Here is a 27,547-nt window from a genome sequence, read left to right as displayed (position 1 = left end):
TTTGGGTTTGGATTTAGTAATAGTAAAACTCGTACCCGATCCTACCCGTTTTCATCCCTACTTAAAATATATTTTAGTGAAAAATAATAGTTTCATGCCAAATTGGTGCCGACAAGGAATCGTCTATATTTATTTTGTTGTCTTCTTCCGGAACTGCTTGCCATTGAAAATAATATTTTATGTAAATATTTTATAGTATAGCATCATTTCATAATTTTTTTTTGCTACAATTTTATAATATATTTTATATTTTATATATTTTATTATATTTTAATATTTCCATAAATTCTATTATTATTTATTCATATTGAGATAAATAAATATAAAATTGTGACATTCATTTCCAAATTTAAGAAATTTAATGCCACCCTATTAATATCATGACCTCAGCAACTAGTGCATGTTCTTTTGTTGTAAATCTCATCTCTATCTCTTCATCTTTCTCTAATCTTCACTATTGCTCTCTCAATTTATATCTCTGATACAAACGGCGTTTGAGTGATTTTTGGCTGAATACACAATGGGAACAAAGGGGGATTCTCCAATCATGAATGTGTTGATTGGATGGTTGAGGAAGCGGTCTAAGAGAGTGAAGATCATTTTGGGGGCATTGCTTTTTATTTTTGCGCTGTTGGCTCTGAAGTTCACTGTTGAAGATACAGTCCATCTCTACTTAGTCTCTCGAATAATTCATTTAGCAGGGATTATTGTTCTCATACACAAGCTCTTTTACCGCAAGACCTGCTCTGGTATGTTTTCTTTTCAAATAGCCACAATGGTTAATTATTTGAGGAGTTATTTACCTTTATGAATTTAATTACTTCAGTGTAATTTATGAACTTTTCTATTTTTTACATTTAGATAGTAGAGAAATTAAGCTCAACACATTATTTAAGTGTAATCAAGAAAATTGAAATTTATGTTGTTATAAATTTAGTGTACGTTAAGATTGTGTTTTAGGTTCATTACTCAACACATTAAGCGTGTTAAAAGTGTTCATTACAAATTTACAATGTCAGCTACGAGTTGATGGCCTTTAGCTTCATATTTTCATTTTATACTAGAATGTGGCGAGTCTAAAGAAAAATTATCTAATTGTGCTTTCAGGTTTATCACTTAAGACCCAAGAGATCACAGCTTTATACCTAGCTTCAAGAATAGGTTTGAGCTATTTGATGGTGGGAAACATCCACACTGTGCTAGATTTCATAACTCTTGTGTCCACATTACTTGTTATATGGGCGATAAGATTCAGGTTTAAGTCATCCTATGTCAAAGAGCTTGATAGCCTGAAACGATCATTAGTGGTAAATAAATAAAGTTTATTATACACTATATCATGGAATTTTATAGCTTAATAAAAATTCGTATCATCAATATATTATGTCTTATTTGAATATTCATAACATTTGAAGTTTGATTTATATTAGTTGTAAAGTTTGTTCTCATCAAATTTTCTCTATCAATAATATATCTTTTTGCTGTAAAAAAATATTCTTTAGATTCCTTTCTTTCTCTATAGACACGTCAAATGGATTTCTGTTTACTTTTTCTTGAGGTCTCAAGCTAGTGTGGGCATAATGTTTATCATTTTCATTGCATCTGCAGAGAATAGAAATAACACATATTGATTGTGCATTTTAGGTGGTTCCTTGTGCAATCCTTGCAGTCCTAATCCACCCATATACACCTCATCCTCGCTTATCTCGAATCTCATGGGCATTTAGTGGGTATTTGGAAGCTGTTTCAGTTCTTCCTCAACTTCACTTTCTGCAAAATGCAAAGGTATATCCTCTAGTCTTTTTTAGTCAATGAAAATTTCAATTCCTTAAAGAATATGTTGCATAATTCTGGTATTTGCCAGATAGTTGAAACACTCACTGGATATTATGTATTTGCTCTTGGGGTTTCAAGATTCTTGCAAATGGCTCATTGGATTATTCAGGTAATGTCAAAATTTTCTCTATATAGTTTCCTATAATTCCTCCTATATTAAGGTTGTCATAAGCATGGTAGTCAGTATCGTGCGTATCGTACGATACGTATCCCGATACGATACGAAAATCAACCAAATGATACGTATCTCATGAACGTATCTTTTTGTGTTCGTATCGTGACCTGTATCGCACGTATCGCATGAGTATCGCACGATACGTATCCCGATACGATACAAAAACAGTTTTTCAAATGTCGTTTCATCTTACTCTCCTGGAAATTAGGGAGTGGGCATTTAATTTCATTAAACATTAGTAAATTACCCTAAAAAGTGATGTTTTCTTTGATTCTTTCACCCTTTCACGTTCAACTTCAGCAGCCCTTTCACGTTTCACGTTCAACTTCAGCAGCCCTTTAATGGCTTGGAAGTGATGCTGATTGGGGTTCTGACCCTGATGACAGAAGGTCTACCTCGGGTTCTTGTGTCTTTCTAGGTCCTAACCTTATCTCTTGGGTGGCTAAGAAACAAACTTTAGTAGCTAGGTCCAGCACAGAGGCAGAGTACCGTAGCTTGGCTAACACTACTGCAGAACTCTTGTGGGTTCAATCTCTCTTGACAGAGCTGAAGATATCTTTCACTACTCCCACTGTTCTTTGTGATAACATGAGTACAGTTCTTCTGACTCATAATCCTATTTTGCATACGAGAACAAAGCACATGGAAATGGACATTTTTTTTGTGAGAGAGAAGGTTCAGAACAAGAGTCTTTTAGTGCAACACATCTCAGCTGAACATCAGAGGGCTGACATTCTTACCAAGGCACTTCTCCCTACTAGGTTTCTGGAATTGAGAGACAAACTGAATGTAGTTGACAAGTTACAACTAGTGTCACCTACTTCAGTTTGAGGGGGTGTATTGGAACTAGGGAGTGGGCATTTAATTTCATCTCTTTGATGTTTAGTACTTTAGTTTGGCTTATGGCTTGGAATTAGGTTAAACTTGAACTTTGCGAGACTATTTTTCTACTTATGACTTGGATCTTTGATTATTTTGAACTATATTTATATGATATATTAGTATATTATTTAACTTATGACTTAATTTTTTTTGTGTCCGTATCTTACGATACAAGTTACGATACGATACACAACACGGAATTAGGGTCTAGCGATACACGATACGTATCTCGATTTGACTACCTTGGTCATAAGCACACATTTATCAAAAGTGTCGTTTGCATTTTAAATAAAAATGAAACATCAACTTGTAATAGTGGTTTCATAAATTTTGTTATTTGTATCAATTCACTTTATACTTCTATAACTAACACAATATAAAAACTATTATGATTTGTTTAGAAAAAATGACAAAAAAATTAAAAATAAATATTAACTAATTATTTTTTAAATTGCCTTCATGCGTATGTGTGCTTGTATGAACTTATAGTTAGAATGTACGCAAAACAATGCAACAATGTTAGGGAAAGCGTTGATTGTGTTCTAGGGAGAACAAATGCATTCTGCATATTTTGTTTGTGAAGTTTGCTTGCAAAAAGAGTTGTACATGTCAAATAATAGCTTGTCCAAATACTTAATAAGAGAGTTAAAAAAAATACTCCATGATGACTTAAGGAGCTATATCTATTATAGACTGCAAGGATGACTTTTTTTTTTTTTTCATGAATCATATCTAATTATTTCTAGTTTTTTATTTTTAGAGCTATGAAAATCCAGGGTTATACTTTTTTATGATTGAGAATGGAAATTTCTGGTTCGCGGCAGCATTTATCGCGGAAATGGTTCAATCATTTATCTTGGCAGACTTTTGTTACTATTATATGAAAAGGTATTTACACCAATTTATTTTATAGACCAAGTCTTTCCTATTCAACATGTTTAAATATTAAAATTATTTGATTTTACATTTTTATTTTCTTAACATATCTTCACCCAAACTTAATTGCTTTTATTAGCATTCTTAAACGCTACTGTTAGGATAGCTCAAGTGGTAAGAGCTGAGAAACATAAGAGTTGGGTAGGGAGAGATTCAGGGATCAATTCTTAGGAGGTGCAATTTATCTTTCCGATGTATCATGAAGAAATATTGATTTAGTCGATTAGTTGATGGTTAGTTAGTGACCTGATTACTAAAAAGTAAGTTAGTTTCTTTACCCTATATTTACTCTTTTATAAAGTAAGTTAGTGGCCTCGGCTCTTGCCCTTGCCTTTGGTCCAATTGTTTGTTGGGGTGCGATTGAGGTGTGAGAGGCGAAGCACTGTGCGTACGGTTTATGGGTATTATTGTAATCTGAATTATTATTATCTTTATATATGTTTGTAACACTGTAATTCTAGGGTATTCTGAATCATAATCAGTAAACGGAACTATAACTACTCAATAATCACAGACATAGACAATTTGACCGAACTGCGTGATTAATATCTTATATTTTTCTCTCTATACTCTGATCGGGTCTGTATTCGTGCTACTGTTTCAACAATAACAATCATACTGTATTATATCTACATCTTTTTCAATCATCATGGATATTTCCCGAACCTTATTTTGTTGTCAAACCAACATTGTTAAGTGTTCAAGTGACAAGTAAATTTTTACATCACTGCCTCCATCTATCACCACTTGTCCTAGTGAATTCACTCTAATAAATATTTACATATTTTCTACCAACACCAGTCCATGCTAACTCCCTTCTTCAGAGGTCCCTTTGATGTTAGAACAGCAAGATATTGGCCCCTAAGTCTGATCAGGCTAGTAGAAACAACATCACATTACCAATTGCCATGATTCAAAACTTGACATCTCAAGCTAGCAGTAAACATCAGTTGCATTATTTTCTTCCTCAGGATCCTCAATCGTGTTCACTGCCACCGTTAGATTGCAGATGTGATTTCTCACCCTCTTTAATTTATCACCTTCCTTCAACGTCCTCACCCTTGATTTCTGCAGCCATTTTGCTTTTTCAGCCCTATAAGTCTATAACCATACCTTAACCTTCCCAAGATGTGTATTCGTTGTTGCCTCAATTGAGAAGTACTCGGTCCTTCTTCCTCCATTTTCACTAGCACCACTTGTAGTTCTTCCTCTAGCCCTTTGATTATTATATTTGTACCAGCACTATAATTTCCCATCCATGTCTTTATATGCCATTTCAATGTTTTTTCTCTGTGCTTCTTACTGTACCGTGACTCTGTTTCTACTCTGTATCCTGTTCGGCTTTCTGTTTTCCTTTTTCTTTGTTCTTGAGTGTCTGCATATGTAATTTTCTAAAAACAGTTTTTAAATAAAGTTTTCAAAAACTGCCATTAAACATTCCGTCCATTTTCAGTCTTTTGAAGAGTTTTTTGTGAGAGGCAAATGTTAGTTGATTGTTAGTAAATTAGTTCATTCATCAGGATTTGAACCCTGACTCTTAAATACTCTTCATTTCCCTTAGCTCACTTGCTACTTTCTTTCTTTGTCCCATATTATTTAGTAAGTTTATCTCCCTAAAATATAAGTCACTCTTCATTATTTATGAAACATTAATTACTTTTTGACATATTTACCCTGATATTTAATAATATGAAAAATATAATGTGATTTGAAAAAGTTTTTGACTTGAAGAGATAAATTTATGGTAATCTAGGAAAAACAATAAAAACTTTTATAAGTTAATCTCTTTTGTAGGATGATAAAATTGGAAGGTAGTGTATAAATTACTTGCCATCTACTTAATAGGCTCTATGCTTCTCTCGACTCTCTCGATAAAACCAACATCTTGATTAGATACTGAAGTGGAGATTGAGATGGATAAGAATAGGACTATGAGTAGGACAATAACGCAACACATGAACAAGGAGGAGGACTGAAAAAGACCTATGTATATGTCAAAATTATTAGAGGCATTGAAAGTAGAATTACCTTATAATTATTTGTTTCTATTGTTTGATTCTGAAAGTATAGTTGATTCATTTATGTCATGAGGTGACAAAATCGCATCAATAGGAGACTAAATGGAGAGAAAATGTTTGAATCTGAAAACAAGTGCACATAATGGACTTGTGGATGGGAAGAGAAAACGGAGAGAGTGAAAATGAAGAAATTAAGTAAAATATTATGTGAAGATAATGTAAAATGGAAATATTTTTGTGTTAGAAAACCATTACTCATATTGGCTTTGTTTTTTTTTTTCTCAGCTTCATACAGGGACAACTTTTAAGGAAAATGCCTATTTAAGGATATCGATTTGCTGGGGCACAATGTGCTAATTAGTAATTATGCACATAAAAAAAGTTAGAGGCTAGTTATCCTTCTATTTGCTAGTTATCTTCATATATGTAAGATTTTATTCTTTTTCCGTTTGAACTCTTTTTATTATATGCAACATAGATTATGTTTTATATATTGTTTTAAAATGGATTATTGACGGTGTTTTATATATGGTTTTTGTGGTGTATAACTCCAAATAACTGCTGGTAAGAAATATCTTCCGATTCGCTAAGAAAGTAAGAATTAGAAACACTCAAAATAGCACAATTTGGTATGGATTGAAGAGGTTCCCAAATTGTGTTTCTCTTATTGTTGTCTCATGTAATTCTCTCTATGGCCACTTAACTTTTTCTTAATATATACTCCAGTTAAAATAAATAAAAAACACTAATATTTGGGTCACTGGTTTCCCAACTAAAAGCATTTGTCCTAGAAATTGAACTCGTGAGGGAAAAACTTGTTTTAAGTAATGTTTTTAATTCCGAGTAGCATTATTGGCATTTATACTTTTGGGTGCAAGTAATAGTTCCAAAACACAACAAAATTTCTAAGGTCATGTAGCGCCGTCATTGTCACTGCCCCGACCACCTCAACGACCACCACGTCCACCTCCCACCTCCACCTACCACTGTCACCCTCTAACACTATCAATGTCGCCATTATCACCAAAACCACAATTTCCACCACTAGTCACCACTGCTGCCACCTCCACTTTTTTACTGCCCTCGCCACCACCACTGCAGCTACTATGTACCTCCACAGTCATCGCCGCCCTCCACCACTTCCACGGCTACAACTGTCACTACCGTGACCATCACCTCCACCACCATCACTATTGCCCCCAACACCATGACCGTCACCATGTGACATCCACCTCGACCACCATCGTCATCAACACCATAGTTGTGAAAGAGATTTTAAGTTAAATATGTGACTTATATGTAAATGATAAAATATAGCTATTAATGAAAATTATAAATTAATTTTTTTTGGTAGTTGTAAAATATAGAACTTAATTAATAGATTTCATAAATTTAAAATCTAAACAAATTACACATAAAGAAAAAAGTATATTCATGAAAGAGGCACATATATACAATCCTTTAATAAAGGAATAAAGACCCCACAAAAAGAAGGACAGCCAAATGAGTTAATGAGATTCAACCTAGCCAAACAACCACCAAAGAAGAGAACAATTCAACCCCTAAAGCCAACAAACCGGTTCAACTTCGAAGGAAAGCTAACTGTGACGTCCGTACTCGAGATGAAAGCTAGGGCCTATTAGTGTAGTACTTGACTAGAAATTTTAAACTTCTTCTTTATTATTCAAATCATTAAAATCAACATGTCTCTAAATTACGGCTCCAATAAAAAACTTTCTGTAAACATTTCAAGTACAATTAAGAACCAAACTCTATGGAACACAGATAGCTACCATAGCTTAATAACTTCAGCGCAAAACGTACAATACTCGACCTACACCCATGATCTTACCCTACGTCTCTGAGCAGCACAATCTTCATCAGTGTCCACTACTAATAAAAGAGGAGATAAACAACAAGACAAATAATATAACGGTGAGAGGCAATTTAACACAATCATTTCAGAGAATAATATAACATAAATGAGTCACACATAAGCAGACATATCATGATCAGTTCCACCTAAATATCCATATTGATCAGACATAAGAATTATATGGCTTTGCTCACAGAGCCAAAAAAAAAAAACCTTGTCCACGTGACCAAGGCAACACATTGGAATCATCCTTGCTAACAGAGCCAAGGAAATCAGTTGTGGAGCTAGGGAACATTTATCAAAACATGTCTCTGGTCACGGATCCAGAATGACACATAGTTCATAAGCTTGCCCACAGAGCCAAGGAAAATCCATAAGCATTACCTTGCTCAATGAGCCAAGGTAAATCTATAAGATATCAAGATAATTATTGAAACTCCACCACCGTCTCTGCTTCTCGCAAGCCATCCTCTTGACGGTCACTCTCTCATGGAAAAGAGAGTCCAGTTGAGCTTGTAGATGCTCGTTGTGACGCTGAATATCATAAATATTGTTTATCATCTTCACTCTATCCTCCTAGGTCCCCACTAGAGGTGGTGGTGGCGGTAGAGGAAGTGGGGAGGAGGTTAATGAGGCGAAGAAGGTGGAGGCGACGGTGGTGGCGGTGGCAAAGGTCTCCGAGGTTGCTGCACCCCCAGAACTGGCCTAGCATGGCCCAGATTTGCTTAAACGGGGTCGCGTTGCACCGGTTGCACACCTACCACCAAGTCTCTATGGATTTGAGGACGCAGCTGTGAAACGCGCCGCTGCACCGCATCTGACATGATCATATTCACGTGATTAAGGAGTCGTTTTACCAATCTCCGCAGACGATGTCAATTGTTTTGCATAGAAACAATAGTGACGGTAATAGACCGAAAACCCTAGCGGAGGTAGGGTTATGTAATAGCTTATCCGCCTATGTCATAAAGGGTAAAAGTCGCCCCTCGAGATACAAGTATTCCCTTATATAGAGGTGTACAAAACTATATAAATAATTAACCTAATTTGGCTATTGGGCCTCATCATTATAAATAGGGGTGTATAAAACTCTATAAATAACTCTATAAACAACCCTTACAAAACTATACCTGCCATCGAACGGTCCTTGTCTAATTCTTACATTCCGGCCCATTCACCCACCCCCTATATGCCTCGTCATCTTTGCGATCTAGTTCAGCAAATAAACAATATAGGCGGGACCTCTATTATGACGAGGGGTCTTGTTCATATATATATATATATATGAGAATGTTAACTTACTCCCACTTGATTTTATGAAGGAGTAAGTTAGCAAGCAACACCTTTTTATTTGGACAAAAAACTTCAACCTCCTCTTCTTTAAACCAAATTCAAATGAAGGTTAAATTTGTAATTTAATATTAAATATTTTAAATTAAAATCTTATTTTCTCTCTCATCATTTAATTTTGTCAATCCCTCTTCGTCTCCACCTAGTTTTTCTCTGATTCCCAATTCATAATTTCTCCATGCTTTCCCATACACATCTGAAGAAACAAAAATGGTGCATCAAATTAACCCCATTAAATCCATGTTATACTTCTCCATGTTATATATTTCCTTCCATTCATTCTTTGAATGTATGACCTCATTGTTGTTTAGAAATGATTAATCACTTATAAATTTTAGTTTTTTTTTTTCAAATCTCGGCCGTTTTACATTAAAAATAATTTTTAAAAAATACTTTAGCTAAAATATGTTGTCTCATTAAAATTAAACTAATTAAACTCGCAAATATTTTCTTTTAAATATTTTAAATTCATAAATACTTTTTTAAAAAGGTTGGAACTTTTTTCTCTATTTTACGTTAACCGTAATCTATTTTATTTCGAAATACAGATTTAATTTAAATCTTTTAGAAGTCACTCTCAAAATAATCAAGAATTTGAATATTTTCATATTTTCTAAAAATACAAAAAATTAATTAATTTCTAAAAATTAATTCATAAATGTAGTTTTTTTATAAATTTTAAAATTAGGTTTTTTTACAAATATAGATATAATTATTAATTAATATATAACTATTTTTGTTTTGATATTTAAATAATAAACTCTAATTGAGAAGAGTGTTCACATCTCCTTTTATCCTATCAATAATATTTTTTTTGAAAAAAAATAATGTTCTTAAAATAATTTAATATATATTATTTTGATCTTTTCTCTTAATAAATATTGAAGTCATGTTATTGTTAAATTGATTATATGTAATTATATTTATATTTATAATTACTTATTTTCTTATTATTCTAAAAATTTAATCACTTATCTTAGAAATTGTACTCTTTAAGTATTTTTATAATATTCAATAAATGTAAAAATATTTACATTTACCAATATATATTTTATATTAGAAAACCTAACATTCATTTCCAAATATTAGATATTTTATTCCACCCCATTAATATAACCTCATCCTCTAGTGCATAACGCCTCTCTATCTCTTCAATAAAAATATTTTTCTAATCTTTAGTTCTTTACTAGTGCTCTCTCAATCTAAATAACTGATACAAACTGTGTTTGAGTGAATTTTTGCTGAATACACAATGGGAACAAAGAAGGATTCTCCAATGATGAATGTTTTGTTTGAATGGTTGAGGAAGGGATCTAAGAGAGTGAAGATCATTTTGGGGGCATTTCTTTTGGTTTTTGCAATTGTGGCTCTAAAGTTAATTTATAATCCGATCTATTTCTTCATAGCTTCTCGATCAATTCATTTTGTTGGGATTATTGTTCTCATACACAAGCTCTTTTCCCGCAAGACCTGCTCAGGTACGTTTTCTTTCCAATTTGTCAAAATGGTTAATTGCGATTGTTAATTATTTTGCTAGATAAACCTCATATTCATGTGCATATGAAAGCCTAGGATTTTTATTTTAAGTTATGGGATAGGCTGCTTAGTTTTTATCTCCCTTTCACCATTTGAAGGAGAGTTATTTACCTTTTAAAATTCAATTATGTTAGCAATGGGTAACGTGTGGAGGATACATAGTTATATACTCATGAACGCAATTGTGAGGTTAGCATTCGTAATTGGTTTGATTTAATTGAGTCAATAAATCAAAATAATTGATTTGATCTGATTTAGTTAGTGAATCAAACTTTGTTCTATAAGAATTATTATTTTGATATGAATAAACTATCCATCTATTTTACATATATTTAATTATTTATGGACTTGATGGAAAAACACCTAGCAGGTTTTTTTTGTTGGGTAAGCCAAATTGAATTAAAAGGCACAAGGGGTGCCACCCAAGTACAACATAAAAACAGAGGGGGAATACAGAAGAAACAGAGAAGTAATAAAACAAAACAAACCTAGCAGGTTATTTGATTGTGTTCGCCCATCTAAATTGATGTCCAAAAGTAAGACGTAGTTTTCTCTTTAACCCTTCTCCAACATCTCAGTCTAAGAGGACACGGAGTCTTCACATTTAGTTGCACCACATTTAGATTCAAAGTTGTAGTCAAACCAAGCACTATCCAATTTAATAACATTACCACTCCTAAGAGAGTTGTAGTCTTCAACCATGTCATCATCAGGACCACCACTGCTATTAGTATCAACTACTTCTTTAGTTGAACTATTATCAATTGGAAGTTCATTTTCCTCATTTCCAATATCTTTTATTGCATATCCCTTATAATATTTTGGAAGAGGTACAAGATCCATATTGATTCGAAATTCTCTATAGCTAACTGGCTTATCACCCTTCTGAATATGTTCAATAACTTCAAAGAAGACAACATCATCCATGCTTCTAATAATCTTTTTTTCAACAAGATCCCATAGTTGTCCGAATTTTTTGTTTCCATTTCTTAATAAGATGGTTCCTTTCGATTTCGAGTTGATTTTTATCTCTTATCTTTCGGAACATGAGCAAATGCTCTATATCCTAGCACCTTCAAATGGTTGTAGGATACATTCTTACCTGTCCGAAAGTCCTTTGGAACGTCACTATTCAACAGAGCCAAAGGGAAAAATTTAAGCCTCTGAGTGTCTTCTACATGTACACCCATCTTTAATTTGTGTCACTGCAACTCTGTCCTGCAAGCTGAGCCATCCAAGGCTATGCACCACCACCAAAGGCAACAAGATGATAGAAATCTAATTTCAATATGAACAATAAATGTCATGATAAATGAAATTTTTTTAAAGAAATAATAAATCAATAAACAAAAAATAATACAAATTACACTAAATATTCTAACACATGTGAGTCAACGCGGAGCTTATTTTGTTGAGAAATATAAGTGTCTTATTTTTTTTGAAAGTCAAAAAATATATATAAATATAGATAAAGTTGAGATACATCATCTCTCAACATAGATACATTAATCAAGTCAAATAATACTGACAAAAATCTGGTCACTACAGTAAAGTAAAGACCCTCCAAACACCTCTAGAGAAACTACAAGCAAACAACTCGTAACGATTACACCCTTAGGAGAGGTGCTATTAAAGCCGAACACAACGATAGGTACAGTCATATATTTCACACGATACTTACAAGAGAGAACCACCTAGGTAGTGCAAACCACAGGACCCACAAAGAAAGACCCACAACGTAACGCCATAAAGAATATTACTCCCTCCGTTCCAGAAAGTTTGTTGTTTTGCACCATTTTTTAATATACCAAAATATTTGTTGTTTTAGAAAACCAATGCATTTTTTGCTAATTTTTTCCACCTCTACCCTCATTTAATACATTTTCTCTCACTTATCACCTTTCATATTAACCAACCACAAGTCTTCTCTATTAATTACATTATTCTCTATCTAAGTATAATTTAATAGTTGCACATCATACTAGTAAAATTAAATAAGAGCAATCTAGTCAAATTATGCTATCAATAATTGTTTTTTTACTCTTTGTGCCACAACCTTAAACTACAAACTTTCTGATGGAGTATATATTTACTATTTAGTATGAGTTGAGAATGGTTTTTAATTTGAAGTGTTCATTGAAATGTCAACAGTTACTTGATGACCTTTAACTTGTTATTTTCGTTTTATACTTGCAACTGACGAGTCCTAAGAAAAATTGTCTAATTCTATTTTTCAGGTTTATCACTTAAGACCCAAGAGATCACAGCTTTATCCCTATTAACGAGATTAAGCTTTGACTTGTTGATGGTGGGTAACATCTACGCTTTGCTAGATTTCATTACTCTCGTGGCCACGTTACTTGTAATATGGGCAATAAGGTTCAAGTTGAAGTCATCCTATGCCAAAGAGTTTGATAGCTTGAGACGATCGTTTGTTGTAAGTAAAATTTTGTGATATAAGAGCATAATATAAAATTTTGCATCATGAATATGTTAGGTTAGGTCTAACTTTACTACCCATGATCCGAAGTTTGATTTATAATTATAAATTTAGGGTGAGAGGGATGGAGCCTCAATACAAGGCAGGAAAAATTTTAGGCTTAAAGAGAATTTACAACAGACTTAATTTTACCTTACCTTAAGGGGATTATTGGAGGCTCAAACCTACAATATGTTTGATACAAAATCCAATCATTATATATGTTATATAAGTTTCTTTAAAAAAACAAAATCCAATCATACTCCACCAACCCTTGGGGTTAATCAAGTTATCTTCAAACCTTATGTAATAACTTCTCTGTTTTAATATTTTGAGTGAAATTTATAGTTTCATACTTGTAGTTATTATTATGGTTGTCAATCTCTAGATATTACCTAATCTCGTGGAGGGGAGGTAATCTCGTAACCTAATCTCGTAAGAGATTACCTCGTGCAAAAATAATACTTTTAAAACTATAATAATAATTAAGTCACACTAATAGCACTAAAAATTATCCAAATTATCCAATAATGACAATTAAAACCATGCATAAAATTACCAAATGTCAAAATCTAAGGTACATAAGTCATAACAAGTTAACAAAACATCAATACAAGTTAGGATAAACATAAAACAAGAACAAATAAGTCACCAATCATCCAAATTTAAAATCCTATAACACCACCGACTTTAGGACAACTAGAATCATCATCTCCATCATCACAATCAAGTTCTTCCTCAGATGAGATAGACTTAGACCCTCCAACATTAGGATCAAGGATCAAATTCTCATTGTTGTCTTGAACTAATTCAATGACATCCAAAGTATCATCATGACCATTAATCTCATTCTCCTCTACATTTACCTCTTTAGTTATCCATTCATCATCAGATTGGATTTGATCAAAAGGAGGAGGAAGCCGCGTCGGAGGAGGACGAAGTTGCGCCGGAGGAGGAAGTTGTGCTGGTGTTCGCGCGAGAGGATGAGTGAAGGCTCGCAGAGATGAGAGAAGAAGGGGAGAGAACGACAGAGTTGAGTGGCAAGAACGACATAGATGAGTGAAAACCCTAATTAAAATTTGTGGGATAAATGACTGAAATATTTTTTTTTGACATAATAAATGACTGAAATAGCACTTAACAAAACATTTTTTGACATTTTTGACAAAATAAGCTAACCTCTTGGTAATCTCGTTATATTACACGAGATTAAGAGATATCTCGAGGTATCAGCTGAGATTTGAGAAAACAGTTACTACGCCCCCGTTAGTCTCGTTTTTTGTACGTGTGATAAAGGTTTTTTCCTCGTTGTTTGTACTACTTTTGGCTAAACCTTTATGATTCAATCATAGTAAAGCAGATACGGGTTTATCGTCCTCAGGGATTGTGTGAACATTAGTTCCACCAGTTAAACATTGATCTGAGCGGATACAAAGATGTTGGATAAATTGTTTTTATGGTTTTGAATATAAGGAAAGCGGTAAAAGAAGGTTTACTGAGGTAACAAAGAAGAAAAGATATTTAGAATGCATTCTCATAATCCTCTAATTGCTTTCAACTCAAACACTTTTGCAATGGTTCATTTCATTTACGATGCCGAGAGTTATCCACCTAACTATCCCTAGCCTAGGTGAATCTATCAATTGGAATTCCTAGATGTAATCCCTTACCATCTAGACAGCCCAAAAGGAACAATACAACTCGAATTCTCTCTCAAAGACATTCTCAATGACCAATTTTTCCTAGAACAAGGTACCATAGGCTTGCAAATCTCCGTTGTCACCCCGGAAACTCCTGTTAGAACTCAGAACCCCACCTGTCACGTGGAAATCCACTATTGCTCCTACCCAAGATATTCTTATTCTATGACAACTAGTTCACTAAGTGGTTTCTCTCTTAAACCAGACCCACAATTATCTCCCGATCTCATGCTAGTGCATAGAAATCTAACCCAAATAATCAATACTTGAAGCGAAGAAAGCAAAAACCTAAGACATAGGTGTCTACTTTCATTGATCTAAGCATACACAACCTCATATCAACCTCTCGATCTATTTATAAACTAGTGCAACTCTTTTGATTATCAATTGATTGGTTAGAAACATGAAGTACAAAGAGAAACACCATACATGAAAGACTTCCACTTACATCAATGAACGAACTTAGAACAATCAAAGAGTCAAGTAATACAATCTAAATACACAAATAGAAAACAAAAGCTACAAGGGAAAGGGAAGAAAGAACCGAAACCCAAGAGGATACGAAGGATCCACGGCGATAGAAGCTTTCCCAAGCTTTCCATCGCCTCCGAGAGGTTGTCACGGTCCTTCGGCGGTCGCCGCCATGCTCCGGAGCTTCAATCCATCAATCCTAAACCCAGGGACCTCTCCTCCATGAAGCCCAGCTCCCTTGCTCTGTTATGGTGCCAAGATGGGAGAAATTCGAAGAGGAAATGGAGAGATACCCACAAAAACGTGTTCTGGCCCTTAAATAAAAGTTGAATCCGTCAGAATGGTGCTAAGTGCCATTTTCTGGTGCTAAGCGCCCTTGTTACTTCCCCCTTGGGTTTTCTCCACCGCCTTTGGTGCTAAGCGCCACTTTTTGGCGCTAAGCGCCATGGTCTTTTTGCCATAATGGTGCTAAGCACCATTTCCTCGTGCTAAGCATCAAGCCTTCAAATCTTCATTTTCTTAATTCCAACTTGGCTCTTCCTTGAATTTCTTCCCTACATCAAAACTCCAAGTTAGAACATGAAATTATTGATATTTTCTCTATATTTATGCTAAAGCTTAATAGGTACTAAGTTAACTCGTTTGGGGAGTATAATGATAAAAAATGCAAGCATACAAGTCAAATAAGTGCTTAAAATGATATCTAAACATACGTAAAATGAGCACTTATCAACATGATATCGTAATCTCGTAAGAGATTAATTAAGATATATCTTTAGAGATTGCCAACCATGATTATTACTAAACAACAATATTTTTGGATATTGTTTGGTGGTTATTATAAGATTGGGAGTGTTATGATAAATAATTTGATAAAGATATAATACATTAAGAACCCTATCATGAGAGAACTTGGGTAAATAATTTAAAGGGGCCGTCAAATTAATTGGCTACTACGAAGTGATAAATAATATATTTATGGAAATTAATATTTAACATAACATAGTATTTTTTTTATTCATCGGAAAACATAATATAGTATTTTTAATATTATAAGAGTATAATAATAAAATAATTTTAATTTGGGTTGAATATGAAAAAATAGAAAATTATTGTCCTATTCTAGTGAATTCTAAAACTAAACTTGGCCTTTATGACATGTTTTACACATAATGCTGGATAGGATAATGGATAAGGTTTCTTTGTCATATTATTTGTGGGAAGTTTATAAATTTATAACTTATACTAAACAAATATATACAAAGATTTTGAATTATTAGTTTTTCTACAAAATTATCATTTGGTAAACAATTTATCTGACTATTTTTTTATAGGCAAATTTTAGATGTGAGTAATGTTAATAAATTAGTCATCGTCACGGTTCGAACTCTAAACTCTTCATCTTTCATCCCACGCAACCCTTATGTCGTCCCTAACTCTTATCACTTGAGCTATCTTTTGGGGACAGTTTATCTGACTAATAAAAGCATAGGTTATTGTCTAGGTTTCAACAAAAGCAGCGGTTAATTTAAAAATCTTCTCGATGACGTTTGGGGTGAAAATATTATGTACTCTAATTATGATTTTTATTTTTTGCTTTCTGTATAGACATGCCAAAAGAATTATCTGGTTTTTTCTCTTAAGGTCTCAAGCTAGCGGTGGGCATAATGTATATCATTTTTCATCGCATGCATATAGAATATCTATAACATCTACTAATTGTGTATGCTAGGTGGTTCCTTGTGCAATCCTTGCGGTCTTAATCCACCCTTATTCATACCATTATCACTTAAATCGAATCTCTTGGGCATTCAGCTCGTATTTGAGAGCTGTTTCAGTTCTTCCTCAACTTCATTATTTGCAAAATGCAAAGGTATGTCTTCAAGTATTATTTTTTTTTATAAGAAGTTTTAATCCTGAAAGAGTATGTTGTAAAATTTTGTTATTTTTAGATGGTTGAAACACTTACGGGATACTATGTATTTGCTCTTGGGATTTCAAGATTCTTGTTATTTGCTCATTGGGTTATTCAGGTAATATCATTTTCCTCTATTTAGTTTTCTAAAATTTCTTATATATTAATATTTATAAGCACACATTTATCAAAAGTACCGCGAGAATTTTAAATAAAAATGGAACATCAATTTGATAAAATGATTTCACATATTTATTATTTAGGTCAATGCTTAGCATCCCCTGTTTTGTCTCTGTTTGTTTTTTCCTCTTTTCTGTGTTGCCCCTGTTTTCTCCTCTCTTCTTGTTTTCTCTCTTCTTGTACTATACGCGCGGCACACCTTTTGCCTATTAATATAATTGTGGTGTATAAAAAAAATAAAACATATTTACTATATATATTTAGGTCAATTTATTTTATATTTATGTAATTAAAACATATATACCTAATAACTAAAAGGATTTATTTAGCAAAAGTTATAAATGTTGTGTATCAAGTGTGAGTAAGTCTCACATTAGAAGATAAAGATAAGTTTGAGTGTTTTATAAGTGTGAAGACCCATACACTTATTGCCTTAAGGTTTTGGGTGAAAGATGTGGTGTCTGGTCCACATATGGTTTGCTCTTTAGCCCCAATGTGGAGTTTTATCCCTCAATTTTAAACCATCTTCTTTCTGTGGCCCAACAATGGTTTCAGAGCCGATGGTTGTTTGACCATGGGCCTAGGCCTCTAAGACTAAAGAGCACAAGCCCAGAATGACGGCCTCTGAGGTTCTGGATGAGTATAAGCCCAACTTTCGTTTGAGATAAACTCACACTTGAGGGGGAGAATGTTGTGTATCAAGTGAGTAAGTCCACATTGGAAGATAATGATAAGTTTGAGTGGTTTATAAGTGTGAGAACCCATACACATATTCTTAAGATTTTTGGTGAAAGATGTGGTGTCTGGTCCACTTATGATTTGCTCTTTAGCCCCAATATTGAGTTTTATCTCCCAATTTCAAGCTATCTCCTTTCTTTGGCCTTTTCTTTGGCCCAACAACAAAAAACATAACAGATAAATGTTCACTAATTAATTGTTTACTTGTTTACATGTGCATGCGTGCTTGTATTAAGTTGTAATCAGAAGGCTTATAAAAAAAGTTGTAATCAGAAATATACTAAAAAAAAAAATAACCATTCTATTCTACATATTTTACAAGTGATGTTAGCTTGCAAAAATAATTGCACTACATTTGTAGTTATTCTCCTATATATCATTGCATTCTTAAGGAATAAAATTATAGAAAAAGCAATTTTTAGACATGGTGTAGCGATCATGATTTACTTTGTACTCTTTGTTAAATAATAGCTTGTCCAGATACTGAACAAGGGTCTCAAAATATGCTATACACTATATATGTGTGTGTATTGTAGACTCCAAAGATTGGTTTTTGTTTTTGTTCAATGACATTCGCATTTCCTACAAATAGCAATACATAAAATCATGTCTTATTATCTCTAATTTTTGTAGTGTTATGAGAATCCAAGGTCATATCTTCGTCTTGTTGAGAATGGAAGCTTATGGCTCATCATATCTCTTTTGTCCGAGTTGGTTCAAACATTCATCTTGGCAGACTTTTGTTACTATTACATGAAAAGGTATGTAAACCAATTTTGTTTCCACTCCTAGACCCAACTAACTAGTTTCAATTTTTTCAATCTATGAATATATATTATTCTGTTCTGAATTTGAAATTTTCTATCAAATTTTACACACTTAATTGCGTTATTATTATTCTCAGACGCTAGTGTCAAATAAACTTTGTTATGTTTTGGTACTGATAAATTTTCACATCAATGTCTCCATCTATCACCACTTGTCCTAATTAATGGAATTCACCTCGAAATTATTTACACGTTTTCCAGTTTCCACCAACATCATGCCAAATCCCTTCTTTAGGGGTCCCTTTGATATTAGAACGAGATGTTTGCTTTAGTTAGATCGGGTCATCATCGATTTATATTATTAGAGGAATGGAAATTTTATTTTAGAGAGAAATCAACATATTTAGTGAAATTAAGGTTGATGTAAGATAAGAAAGTATGCCTGCAAGTTTTATCCATATTGATAAATATTGGATACTACAGTTGAGATTGAAAGTGGATAAAAGAATAAGAGTAGTGGGAATATAATACAACACATGAGCAAGGAGTATGATTGAATTACCTTATGTACATGACAAAAATGTAGAGGTTTAAAAATAGAGATACCTTTTTTTAAATTTGATTCTGAAAGTATAATTCATTCATTTATAGCGAGGTGAAAAAGTTGAATCAATTGTGACTAATTGGAGAGAAAATGTATAAAAAGAAAAATGGATAGGAATGGTGGCGAGGATCACAAGAGATGATTATGTGGTGTCGACCTGAATATTTCAGTGATTATAAGGTGATATTAAGGATATGTGCCCTGAATAAAATTGATATAATATAAAGGACTAAGTAATCTAATTAATGTTGGATTATGTAAAGATGAAAGGAGAAAAAAAATATAGGATTAAAAACAAATAAAAGAGTTTTATGAGGTAATAAAATCATAAGTATGTTATTTAAGATTTCTGTTAGGATATATACTATTTTCTTAAGTCAAAAAGTTACACAATTAAAAAAAAAACAGGTGCACATAATGGAGTTGTTGATGGAAGGAGAACAGTCAGAGTGAAAATGAAGAAATATTAAGTAAAAAATTATCACAAAATAATTTAAAATGAAAACCTTTTTTATTTTGAATCATTACTCATATTTTCTTTGGCTTATAAAAAAAATAATATTTTCTTTGCTTTGTTTCTTTTTTTCCAGCTTCATACAAGGACAACTTTTAAGGAAAATGCCTATTTAAGGATCTCAATTTTCTAGTGTACAACGTGCTTCTAAGAATTAAGAACTATAAATCTTGAGGCTAGCTATTCTATTATTTGTAGCTCATATGTATAAGCTATTACTCTTGTAAAACCGAGGTATTTTTGGAACTAAATTATTAGTTATGTTATCAGTTTAATCATGATAAATGTTATTAAGTATGGGTTGATGTAATTATTATGCCTTATGTGTTTTATATGTTTTTTTTTGTCAGCTTCTGTGTTTTATATGTAAGATTATATGCTCATGACTAATTTTAAATCAGAATATCATACCATGGTATGATTTAGAACGATATCGTTAGATTCGTTCACTTTTCTGAAAGAAGTTCGAAAATGACGTTTCATCATAGGAACATCACAAAAACCCGATTTAAGTTAGAGCGGGAATCTGAATTTTTCTATATCGATGACGTATTTGTGATTTGGAGAAGATTGACTATAATATCAATATGCATTCGTTTCGAAGCCTAGGAAAGTTTTTGGCACGCCACATAAGTTTTGTAGAAACCTCGACGTGAGGAAAAAGGGTTAACCGAGTCCTTTTTAGAGATTATATGAACAAGATATGATTTCTTAAAATGTCGAGTCATTTTTAAATTGTTAGAGTTCTCTTTAATTAAATAAAGGATAATACTTAAAAAATTTAATAATTAATAGTTAGCATTCGAGTAATTTTTACAACTTGGTTTGAAACCTATTCAATCCATTTATACTCTTTTTTTGGTCGTTCAAAAAAAAACTCTTTTTTGGAGTTAATTGTTATGGTTTCGGTTGTGGAATGGCGTGATTTACCATATATCTGGTTGTAAAAAATGATACTCACTTAGGAGAATATTGTTTCTCATATGTTATATTGTTATTTAATCATATCTTATCATTTAATTATTTTTCTTAATGATTTATTAATAAATATTATTTTTATATTTAATTAATTTAAATTTTCAATATTGTTTACATATAAATATATTTCTTTGTTTTGTTTTAACAAAAAATTTATGTCTTAATTTATTATTTATTATTAAAATTCTAAATATTTTAATTAATACTTAATAAATTAATTTTTTATAAGAAACTCAAAAGTTGATAATTAATATTTCAAGTTTTTTTTCTGATAAACAAAAGAATTGTATTAAAAGGGGACACAAGGGGTGCTCCAACCCTTAAAATAAGAGAAGATAGGGAATGAAGAAGAAAAGAGTAGGAGGGAAAGGTATATACAAAATGAAAGACCACACACTACTACAACTGCAAAAAACAGAATGAGCACCAGCTTACAGAACGCAAGCCTTCAAATAACCTCCAAGCAAGCAAGAGGCTGCGTTTTCCATTCAATCAGGGTAAGAGAATTCAAGTGTAAGTGTTTTTTCTTATTTTTTATAAGAAACTCAAAAGTTGATAATTAATTTATATAATCGTATTAATTTTTAATATTTTAAGAAAATTACTAGCTTTAGATAATACTAGTACTGATCTCGCCTCATGCACGAATCTAATGGAACAGGAGTACTTTGTAGGCATACATCAGACATTTTCATATTTCCTCTCTCGTTTTATTTAAATACGTATATCACTTATTTAATTAAGTTTTTTTTTCCTAATCCGAGTTACATTCTAATTCATTTTTTTTCTTTCTAATTTGCTATGTTTTGAAACAATATACCAAAATCATTTTAATCTTTCAGATGTATATACGAAAACATAAAATACAAAACTTTCGAGTTAATTTCCAAGTCAATCCTTTAAAACTATTTAATATTAATTTTTTATGACATTTTTTATATCATTTTGAACGTAAGATATTACATGGAATTTTTTGTTCTTTTTTATATAAAAAATAATCATAATCATTTAAAAAAAGACTTTGTCAGCATATATATTAATGGTAGAAAATTCACAATTGACTTTTATTATTTATTTTAATGTCATTAAAAACCATTGAATATCAATTAATGCAGTAGTTATTTTCAAAAAAAGTCACAATTGACTTTTGTTAATAATTCTAATATTATTAATATCCATTAAATGCAATATTAATACATTATTTATTTACAAAAATCTGAAATTATTTAATATTTGAATTACTAAAAAATTAGAAAATACAAATATGACATTATCTATCTACTAATGAGGGAGTGATATTTGTCGGAGTTGACTCTTTTTGTTTCAAAATAGTACAAAGTATAACATTTTATCTATTTAATATATATAGAGAGAGAGAAAGTTAAATTAATATGAAATCGTAACATTCATTTCCAAATATAAGATATTTAATGTCACCGATTAATATAACATCATCACCGTAAAAAAAAAAAAAAAAAAACCTCATCCTCTAGTGCATGTTCTCTTGTTGTGAAACATCTCTCTATTTCTTCAGCAAAAATATTTCTCTAATCTTTACTATTGCTCTCTCTCGATCTATATAACTGATACAAACTGTGTTTGAGTGAATTTTTGCTGAATACACAATGGGTACAAAGAGGGATTCTCCAATGATGAATGTTTTGTTTGAATGGTTGAGGAAGGGATCTAAGAGAGTGAAGATCATTTTGGGGGCATTGCTTTTGGTTTTTGCGATTGTGGCTCTAAAGTTCACTATCTATAATCCGTTGCATTTCTACATAGCCTCTCGAGTAATTCATTTTGCTGGGATTGTTGTTCTTATACAGAAGCTCTTTTCCCGCAAGACCTGCTCTGGTACGTTTTCTTTCCAGTTTGTCAAAATTGTTAATTGCGATTGTTAATTATTTTCTAGATAAATCTCATCTTCATGTGGATATGAAAACCTAGGAATTTAAATTTAAATTATGGAACAGGCTGCCTAGTTTTTTATCTCCCTCCACCCCTATCACTATTTGGAAGGAGCTATTTACCTTTTTAAATTCAATTATGTTAGAAATGGGTAATGTGTGGAGAATATATAGTTGTATTCTCATGAACACAATCGTGAGGTTAGAATTCATAATTGATTTAATTTTATTATATTGAGTCAATAAATCAATATAATCGATTTGATCTGATTTAGTTAGCGAATAAAAAATTGTCAGTTTGATTCATTCTATAAGAAATATCATTTTGATATGAATAAACTATCCACCATTGGACTAGATGGGAACACTCCTAGCAGGTTATTTGATTGTGTTCGCCATATACCGACGGCTACGAGAACATGGATTAAGCTTTTTGCTTATGACCACGCTTGATGACCATGCATGTGTTTATATCTGAATTCTTTATTTCCATTTCTTAAGAAGATGGTTCCTTTGGATTTGGAGTCGATTTTTAATCATTCACCTTTTGAGAACATGAGCAAACGCTCTATATCCTAGCACCTTCAAATGGTTGTAGGATACATTCAATTCATACCTGTCCGAAAATCGTTTGGAATGTGACCATTAGACAAAGCTAAAGGAGAAAATTTAAGTCTCCGAGTGTCTTCTACAAGTACACCCCTCAATGTGTTAATGTAGCTCTATCCTGTTAGCTAAGCCATCCAAGGCCATGCACCACCACCGAAGGCAACATGATGAGAGAAACTTCATTTCAAGAAGAACAATATATGTCAAATAAATGACAACGTTTTAATGAAATAATAAAATAATAAAGGAAAAAATATGAACTACACTGAAAAATCTAGGACAAGTGGGTCAACCCCAAGCTTATTTTGTTGAGAAATATAAGTGTCTTATATATTTAGTATAAGATGAGAATGGTTTTTTGCTTCCTTACTCATACATTAAGTGGTTCAACTTTTGATCATACATAAATTGAAGTGTTCATTGCAATGGCAACTAACGAGTCCAAAGAAAAATTGTCTAATTCTATTTTTCAGGATTATCAGTTAAGACCCAAGAGATCACAGCTTTATCCCTATTATCGAGATTAAACTTTAGGTTGTTGATGGTGGGTAGCATCTACGTTGTGCTAGATTTCATATCTCTCGTGGCTACGTTACTTGTTATATGGGCAATGAGGTTCAAGTTGAAGTCATCCTATGTCAAAGAGCTTGATACCTTGAGACGATCGTTTGTGGTAAGTAAAATTAATATAAATGCATTATTTAAAATGTCGCATCATAGTTTTCGTTTATTGTTTGTGCGTCGGTCCAGAAACTCTGTAGCTAATCACTTAGCTAAGAACTCCTCAAAGTATCTCAATAATGTTTGGATTGAGGAGGTTCCCCCGGATTGTGTCGGTTTGGTTGGTTCTGATGTAACTGCCTCTATGACTTCTTGATTTTAATGCATTGGTTCCACGTTCAAAAAAAAATGTCGCATCATGAATATGTTATGTCAATTTGAATACCCATAACATTTGAAGTTTGATTTATAATAATAAACTAATTAGGACAGGATAAGAAAAAATTTCATGCTTAAAGAAAATTAGAACAGACTTAGATTTACCTTATCTTAAGGGGAATAGTGGAGGCTTGAACCTACACTATGTTAGATATGAGATGCAATCATACTCCATTCAGTTGGCCCCTTGGGTTTAATCAAGTTATACATCAAACCTTATGTAATAATTTTTTTTTTAATATTTTGAGTGAAATTTTTAGTTTCATAGTTGTAGTTATTACTAAACAATATCTTTAGATATTCTCATGCACATAGAATATCTATAACATCTATTAATTGTGTATACTATAGGTGGTTCCTTGTGCAATCCTTGCGATCCTAATCCACCCTTATACAATTCATTCTCGCTTAAATCGAATCTCTTGGGCATTCGGCACGTATTTAGAAGCTATTTCAGTTCTTCCTCAACTTCATTATTTGCAAAATGCAAAGGTATGTCCTCAAGTATTTTTTTTATATAAATATTTTAATTCCTGAAAGAGTATATTGTAAAATCGTGGTATTTGTAGATGGTTGAAACATTTACGGGATATTATGTATTTGCTCTTGGGGTTTCAAGATTCTTCCTATTTGCTCATTGGCTTATTCAGGTAATACTGTCATTTTTCTCTATTTAGTTTCCTATAATTTCTTATATATTAAGATTTATAAGCACACATTTATCAAAATTGCCGCTAGAATTTCAAAAAAAAATGGAATATCAATTTGTTAAAATGATTTCATATTTTTTTTATTTGGGTCAATTCACTTTACATTTATGTAATTAAAAAATGTATATCTGAAAACTATAAGGATCTATTTAGCCAAAGTTACAAAAACACAACCCTTTTTTGAAGTTGCCTTACCTTGACTCTGTTTTTGTAGCGTGTGGCTCTGTTTTGTTGCTCTACTGTAGGCTGTGTTTAGTTCGTGCTTTCTTTATCTTTTTGCTTCTTCTAATTTTCTGTTTGCTGTATTCTGGGCTTAATATATAGGGAGAGCTTTTGTTCCCTAGGTGCTTTTAATTCAATATTCTTTTTTCAAAAGAAAAAATGTTCACTAATTTTTGCATATGCATGTGTGCTTGTATTAAGTTGTAATAAGAATATACTCAAAATTACTTAAATCACCATTTTATAGGATTTAGGGAAAGGGTTTGATTGTGTACTACACTAGTTATTCTCCTATACATCTCTCTGTATTCTATTAAAAGTCATTTTTTATGAGTTTTTTATCCAAAAATAGAAGTCACTTTACAATATATATCTATGCATCATTAAAAAAATTCTTCATGTTTACCCTTATAGCATTTAATGAGTTTTTCTACTTTCCAATATTTTTCATTATTTTTAAGGTCATTTTCATTTATATCTACTCCAAAAACCTTTCGAAACTTATATTTTACTGGTGGAAGGAGGTTTTCAAGATAGTGGAACATTAAAATGGAGAGAGAAGTATATGAGATTAATTGAATTGAAATTGCTATACTTTTAAGTTTTAAATGAAAGTAATTTAGGAAAAAAGATACAAATTTATTGTGACTAACTAATTCAGTAATTTTTTATCCACAAAAATTAGGTAAAAGTGAGTTATAATAGACGACGCATGGAGTAGCAAAAAGTCATTCGCATTTGCTACAAAGCCTGGATACCAGTACATTAAATCATGTCTAATTATCTCTAATTTTTGTAGAGTTATGAGAATCCAAGGTTATATTTTCTTCTAGTTGAGAATGGCAACGTGTGGCTCATTCTAGCTCTTTTGTCAGAGTTGGTTCAAACATTCATCTTGGCAGACTTTTGTTACTATTACATGAAAAGGTATGTACACCAATTTGTTTCCACTCCTAGATCTAGTCCTTCCTAATTAACTAGTTTCAATTTTTTTCAATCTTTGAATATATATATATATGAGGTAATAAAATCATAAGTATGTTATTTATATACTATTTTCTTAAGAAAAAAAGTTACACAATTAAAGAAAAAACAAGTGCACATAGTGGAGTTATTGATGGGAGGAGAACACAAAATGAAGAAATTAAGAAAAAATCATGACAAGTAAGGTTTTAATGAGACACACACTTTAGTCTCAAAGAGCTTGGGTAGGGTTGGTTTTCTCATTGATTATTGTACTCTTGGAGGTTTCTCTATTAATAAAGATATATATCTTTTTTTGTTGTAAATATAATGAAAACTTTTTTTGCTTTTGAATCACTTACTCATATTTTCTTTGCTTTGTTTCTTTTTCCCCAGCTTTATACAAGGACAACTTCTAAGGAAAATGCCTATTTAATTAAGATCTCAATTTTCTGGTGTACAATGTGCTTACTAAGAATTAAGCACATAATATAAATCTCGAGGCTAGCTATTCTACTATTTACAGCTCATATGTATGAGTTATTACTCTTGAAAGATCCAATTATTTTATGGAATTAATTTATTAGTTATGCTATCAGTTTAAGCATGACAATATAGCATAACAAATGCTATTAAGTGTGAGTTGATGTGATTACTGTTTCTTGTGTGTTTTATATGTAGAAATATGTTCATGACAAATTTTAAATCAAAATATCATGCCATCGTATGATTTAGAACGACAGCGTTAGATTCTTTCACTTTTATGAAAAGTTCAAAAACGACGTTTCGTCGTAGGAACATCCCAAAACCCTGACTAAAGTTAGAGCGTGGATTTGAATTTTTTTTTTATATTCGTATGATGATGTATGTATGATTGGGAGAAAATTGACGGTAATATCAATATGCATTCGTTTCAAACCTTGAGAAAGTTTTTGGCCCGCCACATAAGTTTTGTAGAAACCTCGGCGTGAGGAAAAAGGGCTAAACGAGACCTTTTTATAGATTATCAACGAGATGTTATCTCTTAAAATGTCGAGAGGAATCCATTTATGTGTTTAAGTGTTTTAGGCAAAAAATGTTTTTGGGTCAGAGCTGAGTCGGACCTCTAGGAAAATGTTCAATATATTTTCATGACTCAAGCTCGAGATTAGCAAGCAACTGATCTAAGATGAACGAGTGACCAACACGAGTCGCAAAAAATTGATTTGCGACTTGACGTTACATAAAGTCAGGTGAATTGAC

At 32.2% G+C, this 27,547-nt stretch overlaps 3 protein-coding genes across 3 annotated transcripts; all 3 read left to right on the top strand.

Annotated features, from left to right (window-relative positions):
• The first annotated feature begins 427 nt into the window (after positions 1 to 427).
• On the top strand, positions 428 to 6,310 carry LOC130748891 (uncharacterized). Its single transcript, XM_057602145.1, has 6 exons — positions 428 to 749; positions 1,108 to 1,307; positions 1,645 to 1,785; positions 1,865 to 1,945; positions 3,654 to 3,781; positions 6,133 to 6,310. Exons 1-6 carry the CDS (start codon positions 521 to 523, stop codon positions 6,170 to 6,172), a joined length of 819 nt encoding a protein of 272 aa, XP_057458128.1. The 5' UTR covers positions 428 to 520; the 3' UTR covers positions 6,173 to 6,310.
• Positions 6,311 to 10,325: 4,015 nt separating this feature from the next.
• Positions 10,326 to 20,093, top strand: LOC130749293 (ER lumen protein-retaining receptor A-like). Its single transcript, XM_057602630.1, has 6 exons — positions 10,326 to 10,551; positions 12,847 to 13,046; positions 16,992 to 17,132; positions 17,212 to 17,292; positions 18,726 to 18,853; positions 20,054 to 20,093. Exons 1-6 carry the CDS (start codon positions 10,326 to 10,328, stop codon positions 20,091 to 20,093), a joined length of 816 nt encoding a protein of 271 aa, XP_057458613.1.
• A 2,346-nt stretch (positions 20,094 to 22,439) lies between these two features.
• LOC130749456 (ER lumen protein-retaining receptor-like) lies at positions 22,440 to 26,918 on the top strand. Its single transcript, XM_057602815.1, has 6 exons — positions 22,440 to 22,809; positions 23,945 to 24,144; positions 24,762 to 24,902; positions 24,980 to 25,060; positions 26,142 to 26,269; positions 26,702 to 26,918. The coding sequence occupies exons 1-6, from the start codon at positions 22,581 to 22,583 to the stop codon at positions 26,739 to 26,741; spliced, it is 819 nt and encodes a 272-aa protein (XP_057458798.1). The 5' UTR covers positions 22,440 to 22,580; the 3' UTR covers positions 26,742 to 26,918.
• Positions 26,919 to 27,547: the final 629 nt, after the last annotated feature.

Source organism: Lotus japonicus, chromosome 3, assembly GCF_012489685.1.
Source record: "Lotus japonicus ecotype B-129 chromosome 3, LjGifu_v1.2".
NCBI lineage: Eukaryota > Viridiplantae > Streptophyta > Magnoliopsida > Fabales > Fabaceae > Lotus > Lotus japonicus.
The sequence above is the reverse complement of the archived record's forward strand: the minus strand, read 5'-3'. Positions and strand labels throughout refer to the sequence as shown.

Excerpts from the sequence above, each read along its gene's own strand:
- LOC130749456 (XM_057602815.1), top strand. The coding sequence starts at position 22,581 with ATGGGTACAAAGAGGGATTCTCCAATGATGAATGTTTTGTTTGAATGG. Across the intron at positions 24,145-24,761 it reads CCTTGAGACGATCGTTTGTG|GTGGTTCCTTGTGCAATCCT; the intron begins GTAAGTAAAATT and ends TGTATACTATAG. Across the intron at positions 24,903-24,979 it reads ATTATTTGCAAAATGCAAAG|ATGGTTGAAACATTTACGGG; the intron begins GTATGTCCTCAA and ends TGGTATTTGTAG.
- LOC130749293 (XM_057602630.1), top strand. The coding sequence starts at position 10,326 with ATGGGAACAAAGAAGGATTCTCCAATGATGAATGTTTTGTTTGAATGG. Across the intron at positions 10,552-12,846 it reads TTCCCGCAAGACCTGCTCAG|GTTTATCACTTAAGACCCAA; the intron begins GTACGTTTTCTT and ends TCTATTTTTCAG. Across the intron at positions 17,293-18,725 it reads TTGCTCATTGGGTTATTCAG|TGTTATGAGAATCCAAGGTC; the intron begins GTAATATCATTT and ends TAATTTTTGTAG.
- LOC130748891 (XM_057602145.1), top strand. The coding sequence starts at position 521 with ATGGGAACAAAGGGGGATTCTCCAATCATGAATGTGTTGATTGGATGG. Across the intron at positions 750-1,107 it reads TTACCGCAAGACCTGCTCTG|GTTTATCACTTAAGACCCAA; the intron begins GTATGTTTTCTT and ends TTGTGCTTTCAG. Across the intron at positions 1,946-3,653 it reads TGGCTCATTGGATTATTCAG|AGCTATGAAAATCCAGGGTT; the intron begins GTAATGTCAAAA and ends TTTTATTTTTAG.